This window comes from Cinclus cinclus, chromosome 2 (genome assembly GCF_963662255.1).
Source record: "Cinclus cinclus chromosome 2, bCinCin1.1, whole genome shotgun sequence".
Taxonomy (NCBI): Eukaryota; Metazoa; Chordata; class Aves; order Passeriformes; family Cinclidae; genus Cinclus; species Cinclus cinclus.
In genome coordinates, this window is record NC_085047.1 from 20,664,358 (window position 1) to 20,683,408 (window position 19,051).

At 41.7% G+C, this 19,051-nt stretch overlaps 1 protein-coding gene across 1 annotated transcript in view; it reads right to left on the reverse strand.

Annotated features, from left to right (window-relative positions):
• DCBLD2 (discoidin, CUB and LCCL domain containing 2) overlaps positions 1-19,051 on the reverse strand; it is a 47,029-nt gene that overhangs the window by 4,437 nt on the left and 23,541 nt on the right. Inside the window, exons 7-14 of the mRNA XM_062512350.1 lie at positions 18,556-18,596; positions 16,210-16,425; positions 14,543-14,667; positions 3,589-3,736; positions 3,028-3,198; positions 1,992-2,085; positions 1,566-1,615; positions 578-715 (exon numbers count right to left, since the gene is read on the reverse strand). Of these exons, the coding sequence (XP_062368334.1) occupies positions 578-715; positions 1,566-1,615; positions 1,992-2,085; positions 3,028-3,198; positions 3,589-3,736; positions 14,543-14,667; positions 16,210-16,425; positions 18,556-18,596 (983 nt within the window). The remainder of the gene's footprint in view (positions 1-577; positions 716-1,565; positions 1,616-1,991; positions 2,086-3,027; positions 3,199-3,588; positions 3,737-14,542; positions 14,668-16,209; positions 16,426-18,555; positions 18,597-19,051) is intronic.

Genomic DNA, 19,051 nt, shown 5'->3' on the forward strand with positions numbered 1-19,051 from the left:
AGCTAGGTAAAAACAGACAAGCAGCCAAAAGGAGAAAAGTAATTCTGCCTGCAGCAAAGCTGTTATTCCTGCACATCTGCCCAATTTTGCCATCAGCAGGTAAGTGCAGAACCAAAGGCACAGTCAGTCATCCTCCTCCCATGACTGAGTCACCAGGGAAAAGGTATGTACCACCATCCATAAACCCTCCTTTTCTAGATCACAAGTATGATCTAACCCACACAGTGAGGGCAGAGCATCAAGTGCCACATTTCAGAATTGTGCATAAAAATATTGTGATGAAATTATATCCAGTGCATGAAAATATAATTAAAAGAATTTTTTAACCCTTTATGAGGTTTAAAAACAAGTGAAGAACCTTTCAGTTACTGTATTAATTCAGGCAAGTGTCTATCCATCGCACATGAAATGAGAGAACAGACATGAAAAAGCATTTTAAGCGATACGCTTACCCACAAAATTCTTCATTTCGCCTCTATTCCCCCCCAAACCAGGAAATAACTAAATGTAGCCAGAGTCCTGACTTTTTTTGCATGTAATATACATATAGATATGTAAAACAGGGCCCACAAAGTACCTGCAGACTCTGTTTGCAACATTGTTGGGACTTCTCTTGGTCTTAGATGACTGATTTCACTGCTGCTGTAGCGTACAGGAGTTTCTTCATGTTCTGCTGATTTGGTTGGGAAAAACTGCTTCATCCCTTTCCACCATCCTTCACATGGATTTAAAAAAGAACAAAAAAACACCCAAAATTATGTTTATACTGTGTTTTAAGCTACTAAAATATTTTTCAGCACAGCTTGTATTTTGTTGAAGCAGATAAATAGCTCAGTTATCACTATTCTGAGTAAAACCCTAAGAGATCAGAGCTGTGATCTATCAGAAACAGACACGTAGCAAATACAAGTGATTAAAAGGTTCCTTGTCTAAAGGGTAAGACATACTTAAGACTGCCAGTGAGAAGACATGCAGATGTGCAAGTTTTCAATAGGAGGCCAGAGAAGGGAAGCACAGCCACACAGCACTACTAACCCAACTGCTGCAGCTGGGGCACAAGTGGTTTCAGGACCATTGAAAAGAACTGCTTGGTGCAATTGTCTGATCCTACGTTTATGAGCACAAGACAGTAGGGTGGAAGATATACATAAATCCCACACACCTACTTAGGGCAGTGAAGACAAAATTTTTGACAGAACTTTTACACTAAGATGAAAGATTTTTTTCCCAGGACAAAGAAATTATTAGCAAATATATAAAGACATTCCTTTTTCTCCCCCTCATGTTGTACAATTAAGAGGTTTTCTACTTTGTTCACAAAAAAACCCCAAAGCTGTCAGCTCTAACAGGAGACATGATGTTTACTAATGCTAAAAAAAAGAAATCTGAGAAAGACGCAGTACAGTTAAGTTTGTCCAGAAAAGAAATTCAGTGTTTGTTATTCAGCAATTAATTCAGCAGTTAGCATTAGAGAACCTTCAGCTAGTGGAAACTGTTAACTGCAATCTGAAATACACATTGAAAAAAAACATTGAGTAAATCGTTTCATAAAACCATTCTGTTACCTGCACGATCCCAGTAAGGTAGATCATACGTGCCCTCAGTTTTTTTCTTGCTGAGAAAACAAAAACACAAAAAAGGTTTATTTTAGCTAGTCTGCTTATCAAAAGATGCAGTAATTAATGCTCAGCAATCATCACCTTGGCTGTAACTGGTCCTCAAATTTAACGTATAAGCATCAGTAACCTGGCTTGCCATCATCAGTCTGCTGCTACCAGAGAAACCAGTTTTTCATCAATGCACTTCCAATGCAAACAGTTACAAAAAGCTGTTTTGTCCTTGCTAGTCAAGTGAATTTTTTTTCTCAGAAAGAATGCAATTCTTTCCACAAGTTCAGACCTCAGAGTTCCCACAGCAATACATGCAGCATTTCATTCCCACACACCAGGCTAACATTCATTTAAAACATTTTCATCCATCTATGCATTTACCGGTTTCTCCAATGCCACGCACAAACTAAGATAAGAATCAGAGTAGTGAAGACCATCACCAGCACTGGAACCAGAACTGCTGCCAATGCCACATCTGAAAGCCATTAAATTAAGTGGTGTCAGACAGAAAGAGCTTCTCATGAATCAGTTTTTTATTTGAAAATTACTTGGGAAAAGCACAGAGTTTTCACTTTTAGTGTCTCTCACACCAGATCCCCCACCAGCTAAGATACTCTGCTAGATGCTCCCACAGTGCAAACTTCAATTAACATCTGTCTCTTCTACATGCATGCACAGCTGGAGGTTTTACAGGGTTTTTCATCAAAACCAACCAGTTTGTTTAAATATATGGTTTTTCCATTACAACAATGTATTCTCTTATTTATGCAGAAAATTCCTTAGTCCCATGTAAGTCTGAACCTCCTTTAAGAAGTAAATTCCACAGTACCTTAACAGTTAATCCCAATCAGACTGTGTTGGGTCTGTGTGTGATCCTGTCCCTTGCCATCCAAAGGACACTTCAGCAGTGCCCATATCTGCAGTGACTTTGCTCCCTTTCCTGACCGTTTTCTTTGATAAACAAAATTATTATGCTAGGTGAAGTTTTCCAAATTTCATGTCAAAAAAGACTTCTCCAGAAAAGATTTGCTGTATCAAAGGTGTTTTGTTCTAAGAAATTATTAAATAAAGCAGTTACACCTGATTAATTCAGAAGGGAAGTCCAAGTTACAACTTCTCCTTCTGACAAAATTTGTTCAATGATTGAAAGCTGAACTCAGTTTGAACAAGTTCTGGAAGATGGAACTATTATATATCCATAAAATATAAATTTGGTATACATTTATATTGTACATATTACTTGGCAGATGGTTTTGTTTCTGTATGCAGTATGCAACTGCACATTTTTTATAATACGTGTATTTAAGAACTAGTAAATATTAGAAATAAATATTGATCATCTGCTGTAATTTGTTAAGTTTTGAGAAAATTTCACTATAAGGTGTTCCAAACATTTCTACTGTTTGACAGTGGATACCTTTGGTTACACTTGGAGTCACTGTAGTGTTTTTTATTTCAGGTGTGGAAGTTGTTTTATCTGTCTGCAGTGAAGTCTTCATTGAATGAATGAAGTCATCCATGAAGTCAGCATTCTTCTCATCATTCCTGTTCTGAGGTGGTGGTGGCAAAGTGATTTTAGGAGCACGACCTTCAGAAGGAAAGAATTTATAAGGTAAGTTCTGCTAGTTTTCTATATCTCCTTTTCAGGAGAAGACAGCTGGTACAGTTTGCTATAAAGCTTTTGTTCATGTTATATAATGAGGACCCCCCCTCCACTGCCGTGAATCAATGACATGGAAAGCAAGTGCTTGGCATATTTTGACACACTTATTTTGTAAATTACCTTGTGTACACCTAAATTCAGTATTTTCCTGGTTAAGTGTAATAACTTTTGGATCAACTCAGAAATACCAGTTAAAGAAGGACTATACAGCCAAGAAGTACTTCAGACTCACTGAAAATATACCCATTATATAAGTTAAAACCTTAATAGTTTCACTTCTTGTCTTGCACAGTTAAAAGTTTTCAGTTGTCTTACCTATACTAAACTGACATCCTAGCAACTCTACTTTCATTGCTATTTTCTGGTGCCATTTTAAGGGGTTAATCCTAAAAAAACGTGCAATAATAGGCGGAATGAAATTATTGCGAACTTCCTGGTACAATTCAGTATTCCCTTGAAATATCTAGAAAAGAAGGGAAAAAAAGAAAGAAACATTATTTGCAACAAATACAATAGCAATTAAGTAAGTACTACCAATTTTGATGTTTTATTTAGGAAGAATCAACAGTGAAGGATCCAATTCAGCCCTGAACGGCACTGCTGCCTGCACTTGTCCACTCCCTTGGCCCCATTACATTTACAACTAAATAAAGCACAGAAAGGTGTGTGCACATGAATGCACACAGCTACATAGCTCAGGGTAAAGGTACCATGGAATATCCTACTGCTGGTCCCCAGGGAGTGCCTGGTGTTACACATATCTCACATGTTTATGGCACTGAGTCATTCTAACTTGGTGCCTCTTGGTATTTTGCACTTACCCTTCAAATAGCCGCGGATAGCAAGGAGTTGTGACGCTGTGCAAGCAGGAATTAAGCAATGCCTTCACACAGCCCAGTAGTTCAGCACAGCCTGTCTGAGGATGGTATTAATTAGAAAGCACTGGGAAGCACCCTCAAGTGCGTAACCACACTGTCCTCTCATGGCTGCTGCCTACAAGCGCTGAGCCATAACAAAATAAAGAATTCGGGTTCTGAATGTGAAAGTTCTCCTCACTCTCACATTGAGCCATGAGGTTCTGCAGGATAACGGCACAGACTTTGCGTGAAGGATGAGCAAGCTGGTCCTTCACTGCCATCCTTGCACATGAAGAACTCATAAAAATGTGACGAGTCTGGTTGAAGTTTAAAAGCAGTGAGTGGAGTCCCTGTGAGATGCAATGTGAGCACACTGACAGATTTTACAGCCCACCATGGGTTTTTCACTACCGAGCTGCTTAAAACAATACAGCAACTTGGCCCAGTACTCCAACCCTTGCTCTCCTTCAGGAGGACTGGTTTGGCACCATGTCTTTTGGTAAGAAATGTTAGTGCACAGCAGTGGGGCTTTGGCCCTGCACATACAACTCTGTGGTGCACTGGGATGACCATAAATGAGTTCATTCTCTTGAAAGCACTGATACAGACACTGCAAATCATGGTGGACACAATGCAGAACAGAATTACGGTACTTGCCTGAAAAAAAAAACTCAATATTACAATGAGTTTTCTTCTCACTCACACCACTTCGTAACCAATAAAGCACCCTGCCATTCCTAAAGACAAGCACTGCATTGTGCAACAGCTGATGTGTCTGTGCAACAGCTGATGCGTCTGTGCAACACAGAGCAGTCAAGAGCTTTTAGCATACCTTTGATCAATAAAAATCAATGCTGTTTCAATCTTGATACATAAGAGAAGATATTTCTGTATTGCACTGCTGAGGTTTTGAACAAAATGTCTAGAATATCCCTAGAGATCTGAAATAATTATTCTAGGAAACTATCCATTCAAAACAAGCCTCTGCTCTGAATTTAAGCTTCTTGTTGTTAAATATACTGAGCAGCAACAAATGAAGACAGAGTAAATGCAGAGGGAAAGCCTAAGATGTTATTTTGGAAATGAACGAACAGCACCAAGTAGTTGAAGTTCCTGTGCCCACAGCAGAGTGGGTTCCAGCTTGTAGCTACAGATCTCACAAAAGAATTTTTTGTTTTGGTAAGGATGCAAGTGAGAAGTAAAATAGAGAGGTGACTTCCTGATGGGATGTACCCAGCCCAAATTGCTGTACTGTATTCTTGTATTGCACTAAGTAGTTTGTTTTGTTTACAGGGTTTGGGGTAATTATATTGCACTGAATGGTTTGTTCTGTACTCCCCCTAGTTTGTGATATTGGTTTAGTGTCCTCCCCTCGACCCTCCCCTTCAGTTGTACCCCATTGGTTGTGGTTCTGTTCCCCTCCTCCCCTTCCCCCGAGTTTAAAATTCCCCGCCATACTTTGTTTGCTCTCTTTTTTTCCCCCCGGAGTTGTTCAGTAAATAAAGCAGGACTGTGGTCCCCGGAAAAGGACCCTCCTTATCTTTTACCTTTGTTCGTGTGGATTTACCCCTCTTCCCGAGGTCCAGAGCTAGCCAACAGACCAGGGAAGACGGGATAATTCACACACTGCATCGCTGCTCACGCTGTGCCTGACAGAGCCCAGCACCAAAAGAAGACACATCTGGCTGCCCAAGCAACACATGCAGAGGTTACAGATTAGGGACACAGAACTCTGAAAGTTGAATCTCATATCAGGTGTCTGACGCTGACGTTACTGAGCATGTAACAGCAAGGGCAAAAAGAATCAATGCCAATTCTTACCTCCAAGAAAGATTAACAGTAAAGACATTGACTCCAGGCTTCTATCAATCAAGGTTTTGTTGTCCAGTGTTACAGAAGTAACTAAACTTTACCTGCAGCTCTGTACTTTTTGTTGCTTTAATTTTTGCATTCAAAAGTCATTTCCTTCTGAGCTCAATACAGTACAAACTTTTAATGAGAAATCACTTAAATATTCTTTTTATTATCAAACTCTTTCAAATTCCTTCTGTGCTGTTAAACGAAGTTTTTTCAACACTGGAAATCTGATTTGTCCTTTTCCCCAAATTCAAGCACTTACACTTTTTTTCATCCACAAAAAGTTAATGTTGAGGGTTGGTTCTTTCCCTTTTCCCTCTGTAAAATTTTCCCCATTGTCATGCTGAGATACCTGCTGACTAGGTCCTGGTAACAACGGGGAGGGGAGAAAAAAGAAAAACCCCCGCGAGATTCAAACAGCCAAAAAAGGAAACTAAAAGCCCTGGCTTGGCCCCACTTCCCCTGCGAAGTTTGGACAAGAAGGACGATCGCCGCCTCTTTCCCATCCCTGCCATCCCAGCGCCAGGAGCCATCCTCACTGCTGTCAGACCCTGCCCTGCTGCCTTCTCACTTTAACCTGCCACCATCCAGCACTCTGCTGAGCATTGGGACCCACACTGTGAGTGGAGGGCTCTCTCAATTTCTCTCTCTACCCCTGGGACAGCGCTGCCATCACCCCCAGCCCTCCTGCAGCTCTGCGGGACCAGTCTGCTCCCAGCAGCAAAAACTACTGCTCAGGGAAAAAGTACCTACAGCCAAAAAAAAAAAAAACTAGAACTAAGTTACTGTTCTGTTTGTGGCTAATTTCATAGCTGTTGTTGTTCTTGTTTGTCTTGTAAGATATACTAGTAAAAAACTGTTATTCTTATCCCCATATCTTTGCTTAAAAGCTCCCTTAATTTCAAAATCATAATAATATGTAAAAAAAAAGGATCACATTTTTCAGTTCAAAGGAAAGCTTCTGCTTTCCTTGGCAAACACCTGTCTTTCAAACCAGGACAGATTTTGGCACCCAACGTGAGGCCCGAGGGCATTGAGAGGGAAGGGTGAAAAAGGAATAACAGTTCTTGAGTTACCTCAGTTTTGTGTTAGGTGGCATCATGTTGTCCAGCTTACCGTGGTTTGGGCTCCATGTGGCCACAGCTTTATCTCTCCCATTTGCAATCCCTTACTTGAACATGGGTCCTATAACTCAGGCTGATGTAACTATTATCCAGTTCCTTTTGTGGGTTGATAACATGAGAAATTCATGGATTTTTAACTTCCTCTGGAAGGTGGGCACATGGATTCAGGGCTATCACACTCTAACTGTATGTTTTTGGGGTTACTTTAATATTGGTAGATACTGTGAAGATATGACATCAGGAAAAATTTTGTCCCAACCCCTTACACAGTTTTTTGGGTCTGCTCCACCAGCTTTTGAGGGGTTCAAATCTCTTCTAAGCAGTAATGATATCATACAGTGGCTGACATTGCTAATAGGCCTTGTAAACCTGTTCTATTTAACATTCCGAGATGAGGGGAGATTGACTTGGATGACAACCCTGATACGTCCCCCAAGGAATAGGAATTCTGCCCCAGAGCCTGGCCCTGCCCCAAAGACTAAAGATTCTGCCCCAGAGCCTGACCCTGCCCAAAAGGTTAAGGATGTTGCCCCTGAGCCTGACTCTGCCCCAGAGCTCACCTCAGAGAGGAACCACCCAGAGTGGGTGGGGTTTCTAGTGAAAAAGATGGGCCAAATGCTGAAAAAGTACCTTGCCCCAGCTCTTGAGAAACTCTCCCCCTGCCTTAAAGAGGGAGAACCTGATGGCGCAGCAGTGGAACCCACAGATGTTACATCTCTCCAGGCTCCAGCTGAACTGCAAGGGCACTCACAGCCAGCAGCAGTTGCCCCCGTGGAAACTAGAAAGTCTAAGGTGAAAACAAAGCACCTGGATAATAATGATCAGAAAGCAGGGCCTTCACAACCAGCAGGGGAGCCAGAGGTTGAGATCATCACTGAGTCTCTGTCGTACGAAAGTCTCTGTAATCTGCGTAAAGATGTTGTACGACAGGTCCGTGAGGCTTTTACAACGTGGTTACTGCGGGTCTGGAACCTTATGGGTACAGGTGTGCAACTGGATGGTACTGAGGCAAGGAATTTGGGACCCCTGACCCAGGACTCAGGTATGGATCACATATTCGTAAGGGAACCAGGCCCCCTTTCCCTCTGGGAGCGGCTTTTAATGAGTGTAAGAGAGAGGTTTTTCCATAGAGAGAGAATGCAGGAGCACCACCATAGAATGCACTGGAAGACCGCTGAGGAGGGGATCCAACAGCTGAGAGAAGTGGCAGTACTGGAGATAATCTTTGGGAGGGGTGGACAACATGACAATGACCCCGACAAGGTCAGGTGCACAGGGCAGATGTTGTGGAATCTGGCACACCTGGGGCCATCTCAATACACCACATTCATTGCAGCCATTAATGCTGACACCAACCACGAGACAGTGGGTTCTGTTGCCAATAAGCTCAGAAATTTTGAAAGTATGATCAATAGCCCAATGCAGGCTCAGGTCTCTGCTGTGATTAAGGAACTCAAAGAGAAAATAAGAGAAATTAGGGAGAGAATGAGTAAGGTCAGTGCAGCACCAGTGCAAGTCACAAATCCCAAAGTTAGAGCCCAACGTCCCCCAGATAGGGATAGAGGGTACACCCCACAAACTGACCTGTGGTTCTTTCTGTGTGACCATAAGAAAGACATGAAAAGGTGGAATGGAAAACCCACTTCTGCCCTGGCAGCGCGGGTGCGTCAACTCAGGGAGGGAAACACTAACCAAGGGAGATCCACTAAAGTGAATGTAGCCTCAACTTCCCATAACCAAGATGCAGGGTATTACAAAAAGGAGAATGATTTCTCAGATCCCCTTGAGGGAACATCCAATATGTATATCCAAGAAAAAAAATAATAAGCAGGACTAAAAGAGCCCTGCCTCTAGCCAAGGAAAGGCACGGGAAAACCGAATCTTTTAAACAGTGTGGATCCAATGGCCTGGCACATCAGAGCCACAAAAACATAAAGAATTAGTTAATACTGGTTCACAGTGCACCCTAATACCATCGGAACACGTGAAGGAAAAACCTGTTTTTATTGCTGGGGTGATGGGGGAATCATAGGAATTGACTTTGCTGGAGGCTAAAGTAAACTTGACTGGGAAAGAGTGGCAGAAACATCCAATTGTGACTGGCCCAGAGGCACCGTGTATTCTAGGCATAGACTTCCTCAGGAATGGCTATTACAAAGACCCAAAGGGACTCAGGTGGGCTTTTGGAATAGCTGCTGTAGAGGCAGAAAACATTAAGCAATTGAACACCTTGCTTGGACTGTCAGAGAACCCATCTGTAGTGGGACTCCTGAAGGTGAAGGAGCAGCAAGTGCCAATTGCCACCTCCACAGTGCACCACAGGCAGTACAGGACAAATCGAGATGCTGTGATCCCCATCCACAAGATGATCCGTGAGCTGGAGGGCCAAGGGGTGGTCAGCAAAACCCACTCACCCTTCAACAGCCCCATCTGGCCTGTGCTCAAGTCTGATGGAGAATGGAGATTGACTGTGGACTATCGTGCATTGAATGAAGTGACTCCACCGCTGAGCGCTGCCGTGCCGGACATGCTGGAACTCCAGTACGAGCTGGAGTCCAAGGCAGCAAAGTGGTACGCCACCACTGACATTGCTAATGCATTTTTCTCCATTCCTCTGGCAGCAGAGTGCAGGCCTCAGTTTGCTTTCACCTGGAAGAACATGCAATACACCTAGAACCAACTGCCCCAGAAGTGAAAACACAGCTCCACCATCTGCCATGAACTAATCCAAGCTGCACTGAAAGAAGGTGAAGCTCCAAAACATCTGCAATACATCAATGACATCACTGCATAGGAAAACACAGCAATGGAAGTATTTGAAAAAAGAAAAAAAATCATCCAGATTCTGCTGAAAGCCAGTTTCGCCATCAAAAGAAGCAATGTCAAAGGTCCTGCCCGAGAGATCCAGTTCCTGGGAGTAAAGTGGCAAAACAAATGGCACAAAATCCCCACTAAAGTCATCAATAAGATCACCACAATGTCTCCACCAACCAACAAAAAAAACCCCCTCAAGCTTTCCTAGGTGCCGTAGGCTTTTAAAGAATGCACATTCCTAAGTACATCCAAATCATAAGATCTCTCTACCTAGGCACCCGGAAAAAGAACAATTTCCACTGAAGTCCTAAGCAGCAGCAAGCCTTTGCCCAGATCAAGCAGGAGATCGCTCATGCTGCAGCCCTCGCCCCAGTCAACACAGGACCAAAAGTGAAGAATGTGCTTTACTCTACCGCCAGAAACAAGAGCTTGTCCTGGAGCCTTTAGCAAAAAGTACCTATTAAGACCCAAAACCGACCTCTAAAATTTTGAAGTCAAAGTTACAAAAAGTCTGAAGTCTACAACACCCCAATGAAGAAAAAGATCTTGACTGCATATAAAAGAGTTCAAGCTGCCTCAGAGGTGATTGGCACAGAAGCACAGCTCCTCCTGGCACCCCGACTACCAGTGCTGGGGTGGATGTTTAAAGGGAAGGTCCCCTCTACCCACCACGCCACCGATGCCACATGAAGCAAGAAAATCACCCTCATCACACAACATGCCCGTATCAGAAACCCAAATCGCCCTAGAATTTTGAAAATAATTACAAACTTGCCAAAAAGTAAAAATTTTAGTCTTGCCAATGAATAAAAGCAAGAATAAGTGACCCAGACTAACGAAGCGCCACCATACAACCAACTGCCAGCAAACAAAACTCACTGCGCTCTTTTCACTGATGGTTCCTGTCGCATTGTGAGAATGAACCAAAAGTAAAAAGCAGCCGTATGGAGCCCCACACGACAAGTTGCACAAGCTACCAAAAAAAAAAAAGGTGAATCAAGTCAACTTGCTGAACTCAAAGCCATTCAGCTGGCCCTGGACATTGCTGAAAGAGAGAAGTGGCCAAAGCTTTACCTTTACACTGATTCATGGATGGTAGCCAATGCTCTGTAGAGTTGGCTAGAAAAATGGAAAAAGGCTAACTGGCAACATAGAGAAAAAACAATCTAAGCTGCTAATAAGTAAAAAACCATTGCCACTCAAGTAAAAACAACTACCCGTAAAAGTCCGTCATGTAAATACCCATATCCCCAAAAGTCAGGCTAATGAGGAATACCAACAAAATAAGCAAGTAAATCAGCCTGAAAAAATAGAAGTGTCACTAAAAGACTTAAACTGGCAACACAAAGAAAAATTGTTCCTGGCTCAATGGGCCCATGATGCCTCAGGTCATCAAAGCAAAAATGCTACCTATAAGTGGGCACGAGACCAAGGGGTGGATCTAACCATAGACAATATTTCCCAGATTATCCATGACTGTAAAACATGTGCTGCCATCAAGCAAGCCAAGCAAGTAAAGCCCCTCTGGTATGAGGAGCAGTGGTCCAAATGTAAGTATGAAAAAGCTTAGCAAATTAACTACATCACACTGCCTCAGGCACGCCAAAGCAAGCACTATGTGCTGACCATGGTGGAAGCTACCACTGGATGGTTGGAGACCTACCCTGTGCCTCACGCCACTGCCCGCAACACCATCCTGGGCCTGTAAAAACAAGTCCTTTGAAAACATAATACCCTTGAAAAAATTAAATCAGACAATAGAACTCATTTCAAGAATAGCCTCATAAACACCTAAGCCAAAGAACACGGCATCAAGTGGGTGTACCACATTCCTTATCACGCACCAGCAACTAGGAAAGTGGAATGGTGCAATGGACTGCTTAAAACTACCTTAAAGGTGCTGAGTAAGACAACTTTCAAGAACTGGAAAATTAATCTCCCAAAGGCCACATAGTTAGCAAACACCCGAAGTTCCACTAATCAAGCAGGCCCTGCCCAGTCTAAACCCTTGAAAACACCAAATAAAGATAAGGTTCCAGTGGTGCACATGAAAAGTATGCTAAAAAAAAAACTGTTTAGATGAACTCTGCCACCAGCAAAGACAATCCAATTCGTGAAGTGGTTTTTGCTCAAGGACCAGATTGTACCTGGTAAGTAATGCAAAAGGATAAAAAAAACCCGATGCATACCCCAAGAAGATCTTGTTTTAAGGTGAACTACCTATAATACTGTGCCTACATCTGTAACTACATGTATGTCTATAATTTGAAGACTTTAATTTGATGTAGCATAATAGTCCGGGAAAACTCAAGGTGGATAATGTTGAGCGTTGGTTCTTTCCCTTTTCCCTCTGTAAAATTTTCCCCATTGTCATGCTGAGATACCTGCTGACTAGGTCCTGGTAACAACGGGGAGGGGAGAAAAAAGAAAAACCCCCGCGAGATTCAAACAGCCAAAAAAGGAAACTAAAAGCCCTGGCTTGGCCCCACTTCCCCTGCGAAGTTTGGACAAGAAGGACGATCGCCGCCTCTTTCCCATCCCTGCCATCCCAGCGCCAGGAGCCATCCTCACTGCTGTCAGACCCTGCCCTGCTGCCTTCTCACTTTAACCTGCCACCATCCAGCACTCTGCTGAGCATTGGGACCAACACCGTGAGTGGAGGGCTCTCTCCATTTCTCTCTCCCCCTGGGACAGTGCTGCCATCACCCCCAGCCCTCCTGCAGCTCTGCGGGACCAGTCTGCTCCCAGCACCGGGAACTGCAGCTCAGGGAAAAGGTGCCTGCAGCCAAAAAACACTGGGACTGAGTTACTGTTCTGTTTGTGGGTAATTTCATAGCTGTTGTTGTTCTTGTTTGTCTTGTTAAATATACTAGTAAAAAACTGTTATTCCTATCCCCATATCTTTGCCTAAAAGCTCCCTTAATTTCAAAATCATAATATGTAAAAAAAAAGGATCACATTTTTCAGTTCAAAGGAAAGCTTCTGCTTTCCTTAGCAAACACCTGTCTTTCAAACTAAGACAGTTAAGAAAAGTTTGTCTTGAGTACTGCCGAATCTCTAAAAGGTATTTGCAACAAGATCTAAAGTAAAATCTTGGAAAAGCTTGTAGTGTCCTGAAAAATGTTAGGAATTCCAAATATGTTTAAAAAAAAACAGAGACTAGCACCTCCCGACTGGTCTGGCATACCAAAACGAAGAAGCCCGCAAGAAGATGCATCCAAAAGGAAATCTGTATCAAGTGAGGTGATGGCAGATAGAGAGAAATTCTGATATTTTGTACCAAACTGAACCATTTTTCTGTCATTTAACTACAGCTGCTAGTTCCTGGGTACATATGTTCTTCATGCCCTGTCCCTTAATGACACACAAGAGTGCAAAGAAAGATCTGTTGCCTGTAATTTCAGGCTCCACAATTTGTTTCATTTCATGAGCATGCAAGAGGAACAATGTGCTGAAATTCAAGGCAATAGCTGCAAAGGTTTTTAAAGGAAATTATCAAATGAACACTGAAGCCTAAATCTAAGCAGCTTGCTAACCAAGATCTTACTTTATGGCCAGAAGAGGGCACTCAAAACAAGCAAAATATGCTGGTTTTTCCCTTTTTCTTGAATACTTCACACCAACAGTCGCCTTAATTCACATGTAGGCTCAGACCTGACAGTAAATACTTCTCTTTTTCAAGACCTTACTGCAATTACGTCCAGTGTTGAAAAATCTCTTAATTTAACAAACTTCAGCCTTTTACTTCATCAAGAGAATGCTACATTCTACCTTGAAACATTCTTAACCCATAGTAAAGAGAAGACTAAGGACAGCCAAAGTGACCATCCTTAAAGCTTGTTTCTAAAATCTACCAGACTAGCAGTTACAGTACATGTACATAATACCACTGGCCTACAGAACTAAGGTAAATTACATCCAAGGATTTTAAGAAAAAGAAGGAAAATCTAGTTCCAGTCACATTACTAAGAATCCTGTCATTTATTTAAGGAAATCTGATCAGAATCACTGGGAAGACATGAATTTTCTCATTTTTACAGTCTATTAAATACTGCAGAGCTGTAAACATGAGGAAAATAAGATTGCCTTGGTGCTAACATTAGGGACTTTCTCTGTGTGGCAAAATCTTTGCAATCTGAACACATCCCCTCTACAAGGCTGTCCTCTTATATAAGAAACTTAACAGTATTTCATTAAAAATTAAGATTGACAGAAACATTAGGAAACATGAAAAATTATACAACCTGTAACATTTATTCGTAACTACAAGATAAGAAAGTAAAGCTTAATTTTAAAACATATAACCCACTTTAAAAGAAATAGAATTATTCTTGAAGAGATGCACTACTAGACAGCCTATCAAACTGGCAACAGAAGTTTCTTGTATAGAATATTCCCACTCAGATAGTAATAAAAAAAACATATGAATTTTAGAACTGTTCAAATGCTTACATATTTTAATACTGTCATATTTTCTTCTGCATACCTGCTATTTACAATTCAAAATAACACTGAAAATAAAAGTTATTTAATCATTCTTCACCATATCAAAATGACTTGTATTTACAATTGTGAAGTCTCCATAGAACACACCTAGAAAGTATGTGGTATTTTTACCTTATCTTTACCCATGCCAGGTTCTCTGTACACTGTCCACTTCTGTGCATCACCACTGTATAAAATTCTGTAGGCTGAGACATAATAGTAATGCTCTGCTAAAGTTGATCCAGTAGTTATAATACCTGTGAAAATTGAGGTGCCCAGTTAGGATAAAAAACTGGTGCCACTTTGTAAGAAATAAGCAGTTTTTGTACCCAGAGCTGCATAGTGGAGTGTCCTCACTGGTCCAGATATCTTCATGAAGTTTATCCAAAGTGCCAGGGTCTGAAACTTCCACAGTAACTGAAACTTAGTAAACTCGATTTACTTACTTTGTATTTTAATTTTCACCATATAACCTTGCTAAGCCCTTTCCCCCTATTTCTTGATGGAAGCAGCCCCTTCATTTGACCACAGCCAACTCTTGTCTTCAGCTGCTGACACAGGTCTTTCCCTGCTCTTGCACTGCGAACCTAAAGGCACCACTCAAAGAACTGCAGCTTCCTACAGCTGACCATGCAGCACAATTCACACAGGAAAGCTGTTTTGGAAAAGCTTATTAGCACAGGAATTAGAGGTGTAATGCAAAATCCAAACACTCCCCAGGGAGGTAGTAGTAAAGGCCACTGTAAATCCAAGTCACCTGATGACAGCAAGCCACAGCTGCTGATAGCAGGGTGTGCAGCTGAGGTTACAGAAACCAACTCAGGCAATTTGGAAAGAGACAAAGGCAAACTGATCACCGGAACATGTTTCACAATAGCCTTAAAGCCCTGGACTATATGAAGCACTTCACCTAAATCCAATTTAATTTTGATTTACATCAGATGACAAACATGCCCATTAACAACAGCAAATCTCCTCTGAACGATTAAATCAGAAAACACTAACACTGGCCCTGAAGGTACACCAGCTACCCAACTACCCATACCCAAAATGCCAATGCCTCAGCGCTTTGCTACTTGGAATGGGAAATGCTGTGGTCAATGGGAATTGGTAACCATGAGCTGGATGCTCAACTCAGAACAGAAAACAAACCATCCAGCGCAGCCTGGGAAACAGCACCTCCAGCTGTGTCTCCAAATCAACACAACTGCTAAAATCACCCCCTGTGTGAAGGAGCACGGTCAAACCCAGAGCCTGGCTGGCTAAGCCCCTACTGCTTGGTCTTTTTGAAGTAAGGCTCCGCAGAGACGGTGGGCCCAAGCCCCGCTTGAGACAAGGAGGTGAAGGGGAGGCTGCCAACTGTTCTCCTGTGTCTGCTGATTCCTCACCCTGCACTGGAAACACTCCTTTCCCTGCTGTTGGATTCACTGTGGCCATGATGGGCACTAGGGAAATCCTAGGAGCACAAGTCAGTACACCTGTGTCAGAGGTACAGTGAGCTGCGCTGACTGGATGTTGATCTGCATCTCCAAGGAGACAATGAGCAAGAAAAGGGAAGCATCAAGGATCCAATAAAACCACAAGAAAAACTTCAACAAGTTCGGATGGAAGGGATGTCTTCTATTACAAAACTATACCTCTTCACGTCCAGGCTCCTCAGTGCTAGGACATGGAAGCAAATTAAGTGTAATGGTAATTAAGTGCCATCTGAGCTTTATCTAAGGCCCAGCACTAGAAAAACGGATGTCACTAACCAGAAATTTTGTATGCTGCTGAGAAGCCATATCAGATTCCCTTACCAGTTATTTTCTTTTCTTTATTCAAGTCGATCTGCAACCACTGATATTCATCACTGATAAAAGCAGCCCAAGGAGGTCCAATCCTTTTTAGTCTGGCATTTTCAGGTTTCCAAATGTTTATTTGTCCTGTTTGGTTAGGCCACTCAAGAATAGATGATGATGTGATGTGGGAATCAGGAATCACCCCAGATTCCATCCCCAGTGTCCCATAGCAACCTGAACAACAGAAAAGGTGAGGATTGAAAATGAGAACTACAATTACGCTGCTTGGATTTTAAGACTTTACATGCAAACATTAAACTGCCATCTATATTTATTCCGTAACAACAATACCAACAAAACACACTGTCTTCTGCTTTCTAACAGGGATGCTAGAACCAAACTGGTCACGAGAATGCCATGATTTGTGCCTGTTCCAAAAGTAATGTGGAAATTCTCTCTGTTACCACTCACACAGAGCACTCAGTGAGAAGCACTGGGGAACCTCCATGGTCTAAGAGTATCTATGGTTGATGCAGGAATGGGAAACAGATTACAGCTTCATTTGTTCCCTTTTTTTGTGTCTGTACAGCTTCCTGGGTCTTTAAACCAACCCCGGTATCACACTGTTAATTTGAACAAAGCCAAAGCGTGTGGGAAGTCATGTAATAATCCTGGCCTTGAGCTCAAACACATCCTTGAAATCAGTTACATTTTTCTGGTCACCGCTCTCACTAAATGTTTCTTCCCATGTTTCCTTCTGCTGGTGGCTGACAAACATCTCCCAAACTCAGGGCTAAATTTCTTGTTCTGTAACACCAACAGTTTTCCCCTCTCACATGCATAGTTCCCAGAAGTATCAGCAGAGAGCAATCTTTGCATTCAATCAGGTAGGTAGAACAACCCAGCCTAGTTTCTCTTCTCCTGTGAACTCCCCCTCTCCCTGCAGTCCCCCTCTGCACCAAAGTGGGCTCTCATCCCTCAAGGGAGGCCCAGGTTGCAGAGCCCACGTGCAGCTGGATCCCAGAGAAAGTCTTGCCCATGTCCTGTGAGATGGCATTACTAGTTTACTGTCTCTGCTGGATGTATGTCACCTGCCACAGCACAAGATCACTTCACTAAGAGAATCCTTTCCCTCATCTGTCATTTTCCATCTAACATGCTGCCACTTTGAAGCAAAAATGCCTCAGTCTCTAAATACCTACTATTTTCCACTCTGCTCTATGATGCTTCAGGTATTTTCTATTGAGTCTCAAAATCAGGCAGTTCTTCCTGTACAAGTAGTCTCATCTTCCTCTGCACTGACCACACCTCTAGCATTAATAACACACTTCTCTATTTCATATCAAGTCATGAAACCAACTACAACAGCAGGAACACACTAGGACCCTCACCACAGTCTGATAAACCTCATGTGAGCATACTACATGTTTTTTACCCCTCACCTAACTCCTAGGCAACCCAACCACAGACATTTAAAACTAGACATGCATCTTGTCTCTAGCTTATTCAATAATTTCTCACATGTCACTGAAATCCACAAGGTCTAGATCAGCATTTTCTCCTATCTCTTCCAATTTCCAGGCTATTTAATTACTTTCATACACACTATCAGATCACACTCTGAAAGACAAAAAAAACCCAACAAACTCTGCCTGGATCAGTATGTTTAATATTCTTTCTGCATAAGGACACTGGACATATAATTTCTTCTCTCAGCTCTTGCAGATGTCTGAGACAGAAATAATTTTAATATTATGTGCACTGTATTTTCTAATTTTTGCTTATATAAATATTTCTATCACCAAACACTCTGTCCATCAGATTCCTGTCTTTATATTCCCATTCACTCTGCCTTCTGTTTATATATTAGGAGAAGTATTTGTTTACTTTCAAGAAGTATGTGTATGATTCCCCCCCACCCTTTTTTAACTTTATCTTTATGAAAAACAGATGTGATGGTTTTATGGTTTTTACAGTTATTAAAACAGTTAAAGAAACTAAGGAAAGGCCACTGTCTTCATATTATTTCCAACATCCACTCAAAGATGGTATTTAAATTGACTTACAGAAAAAATAACTTCCACTTAGAAAACTATAACTAATTTATTTAATTAGACAAAAAAAATCTCTTTCTGCAGATAAGCAAGGCTTACTTGAAACATCACTGTACCTATAAATGTAGTGATGATTAATCATCAAATTGAGATAGTGAAACAATTCAAAAATATACATTCTTGAGGAACGCACTAAAAAAAGTCTCATAGATGAGGAAAAAAAATTAAGAAATCAAGTACCTGCACGCTTATTTCTAGTCACAAAGTTTGTATGAAAGCAGTAACATGTAATACATGCGATAACACTTACCACTCGTCTTAAAGGTGAAGAGACTTGTAGATAAGGGTCCCCTGCAGAGAACAAGATACAATGTTTGCAGTACCCAGTGAGAAAAACTGAAACAGTCTTGTCTGACTGCTTGCCATTATTCACACATGCTAGAACAAGCACTCAATGATTAACACATCCTACCAGCAAGCTGCAGCACTTTCAAACACCCTCTTTCAGCACAAACACCTTCAAAATGAACTCAAGTCCAGAGATACTGGGTTAAAGACTTTCAAACAAACATCTACCCAGCAAAATGCAAGCCTTCATTAAAATGCTTTCTTTTCAAATTAAGCCAATCATAGTAACACAAGTCAGTCTCTGTGATTGCTTTCATTTGTGAGACTTGAGATACAATGATAAGCTATGCTCTTTCTCTGAAACTGAAGAGCTGCCATTAAGTAATTGCTTTTCCACTGACCAGTAGGAATTTATGGCGAAGAAGGCAAAAACTCCTCACAGAATTTGGAAAATTAAA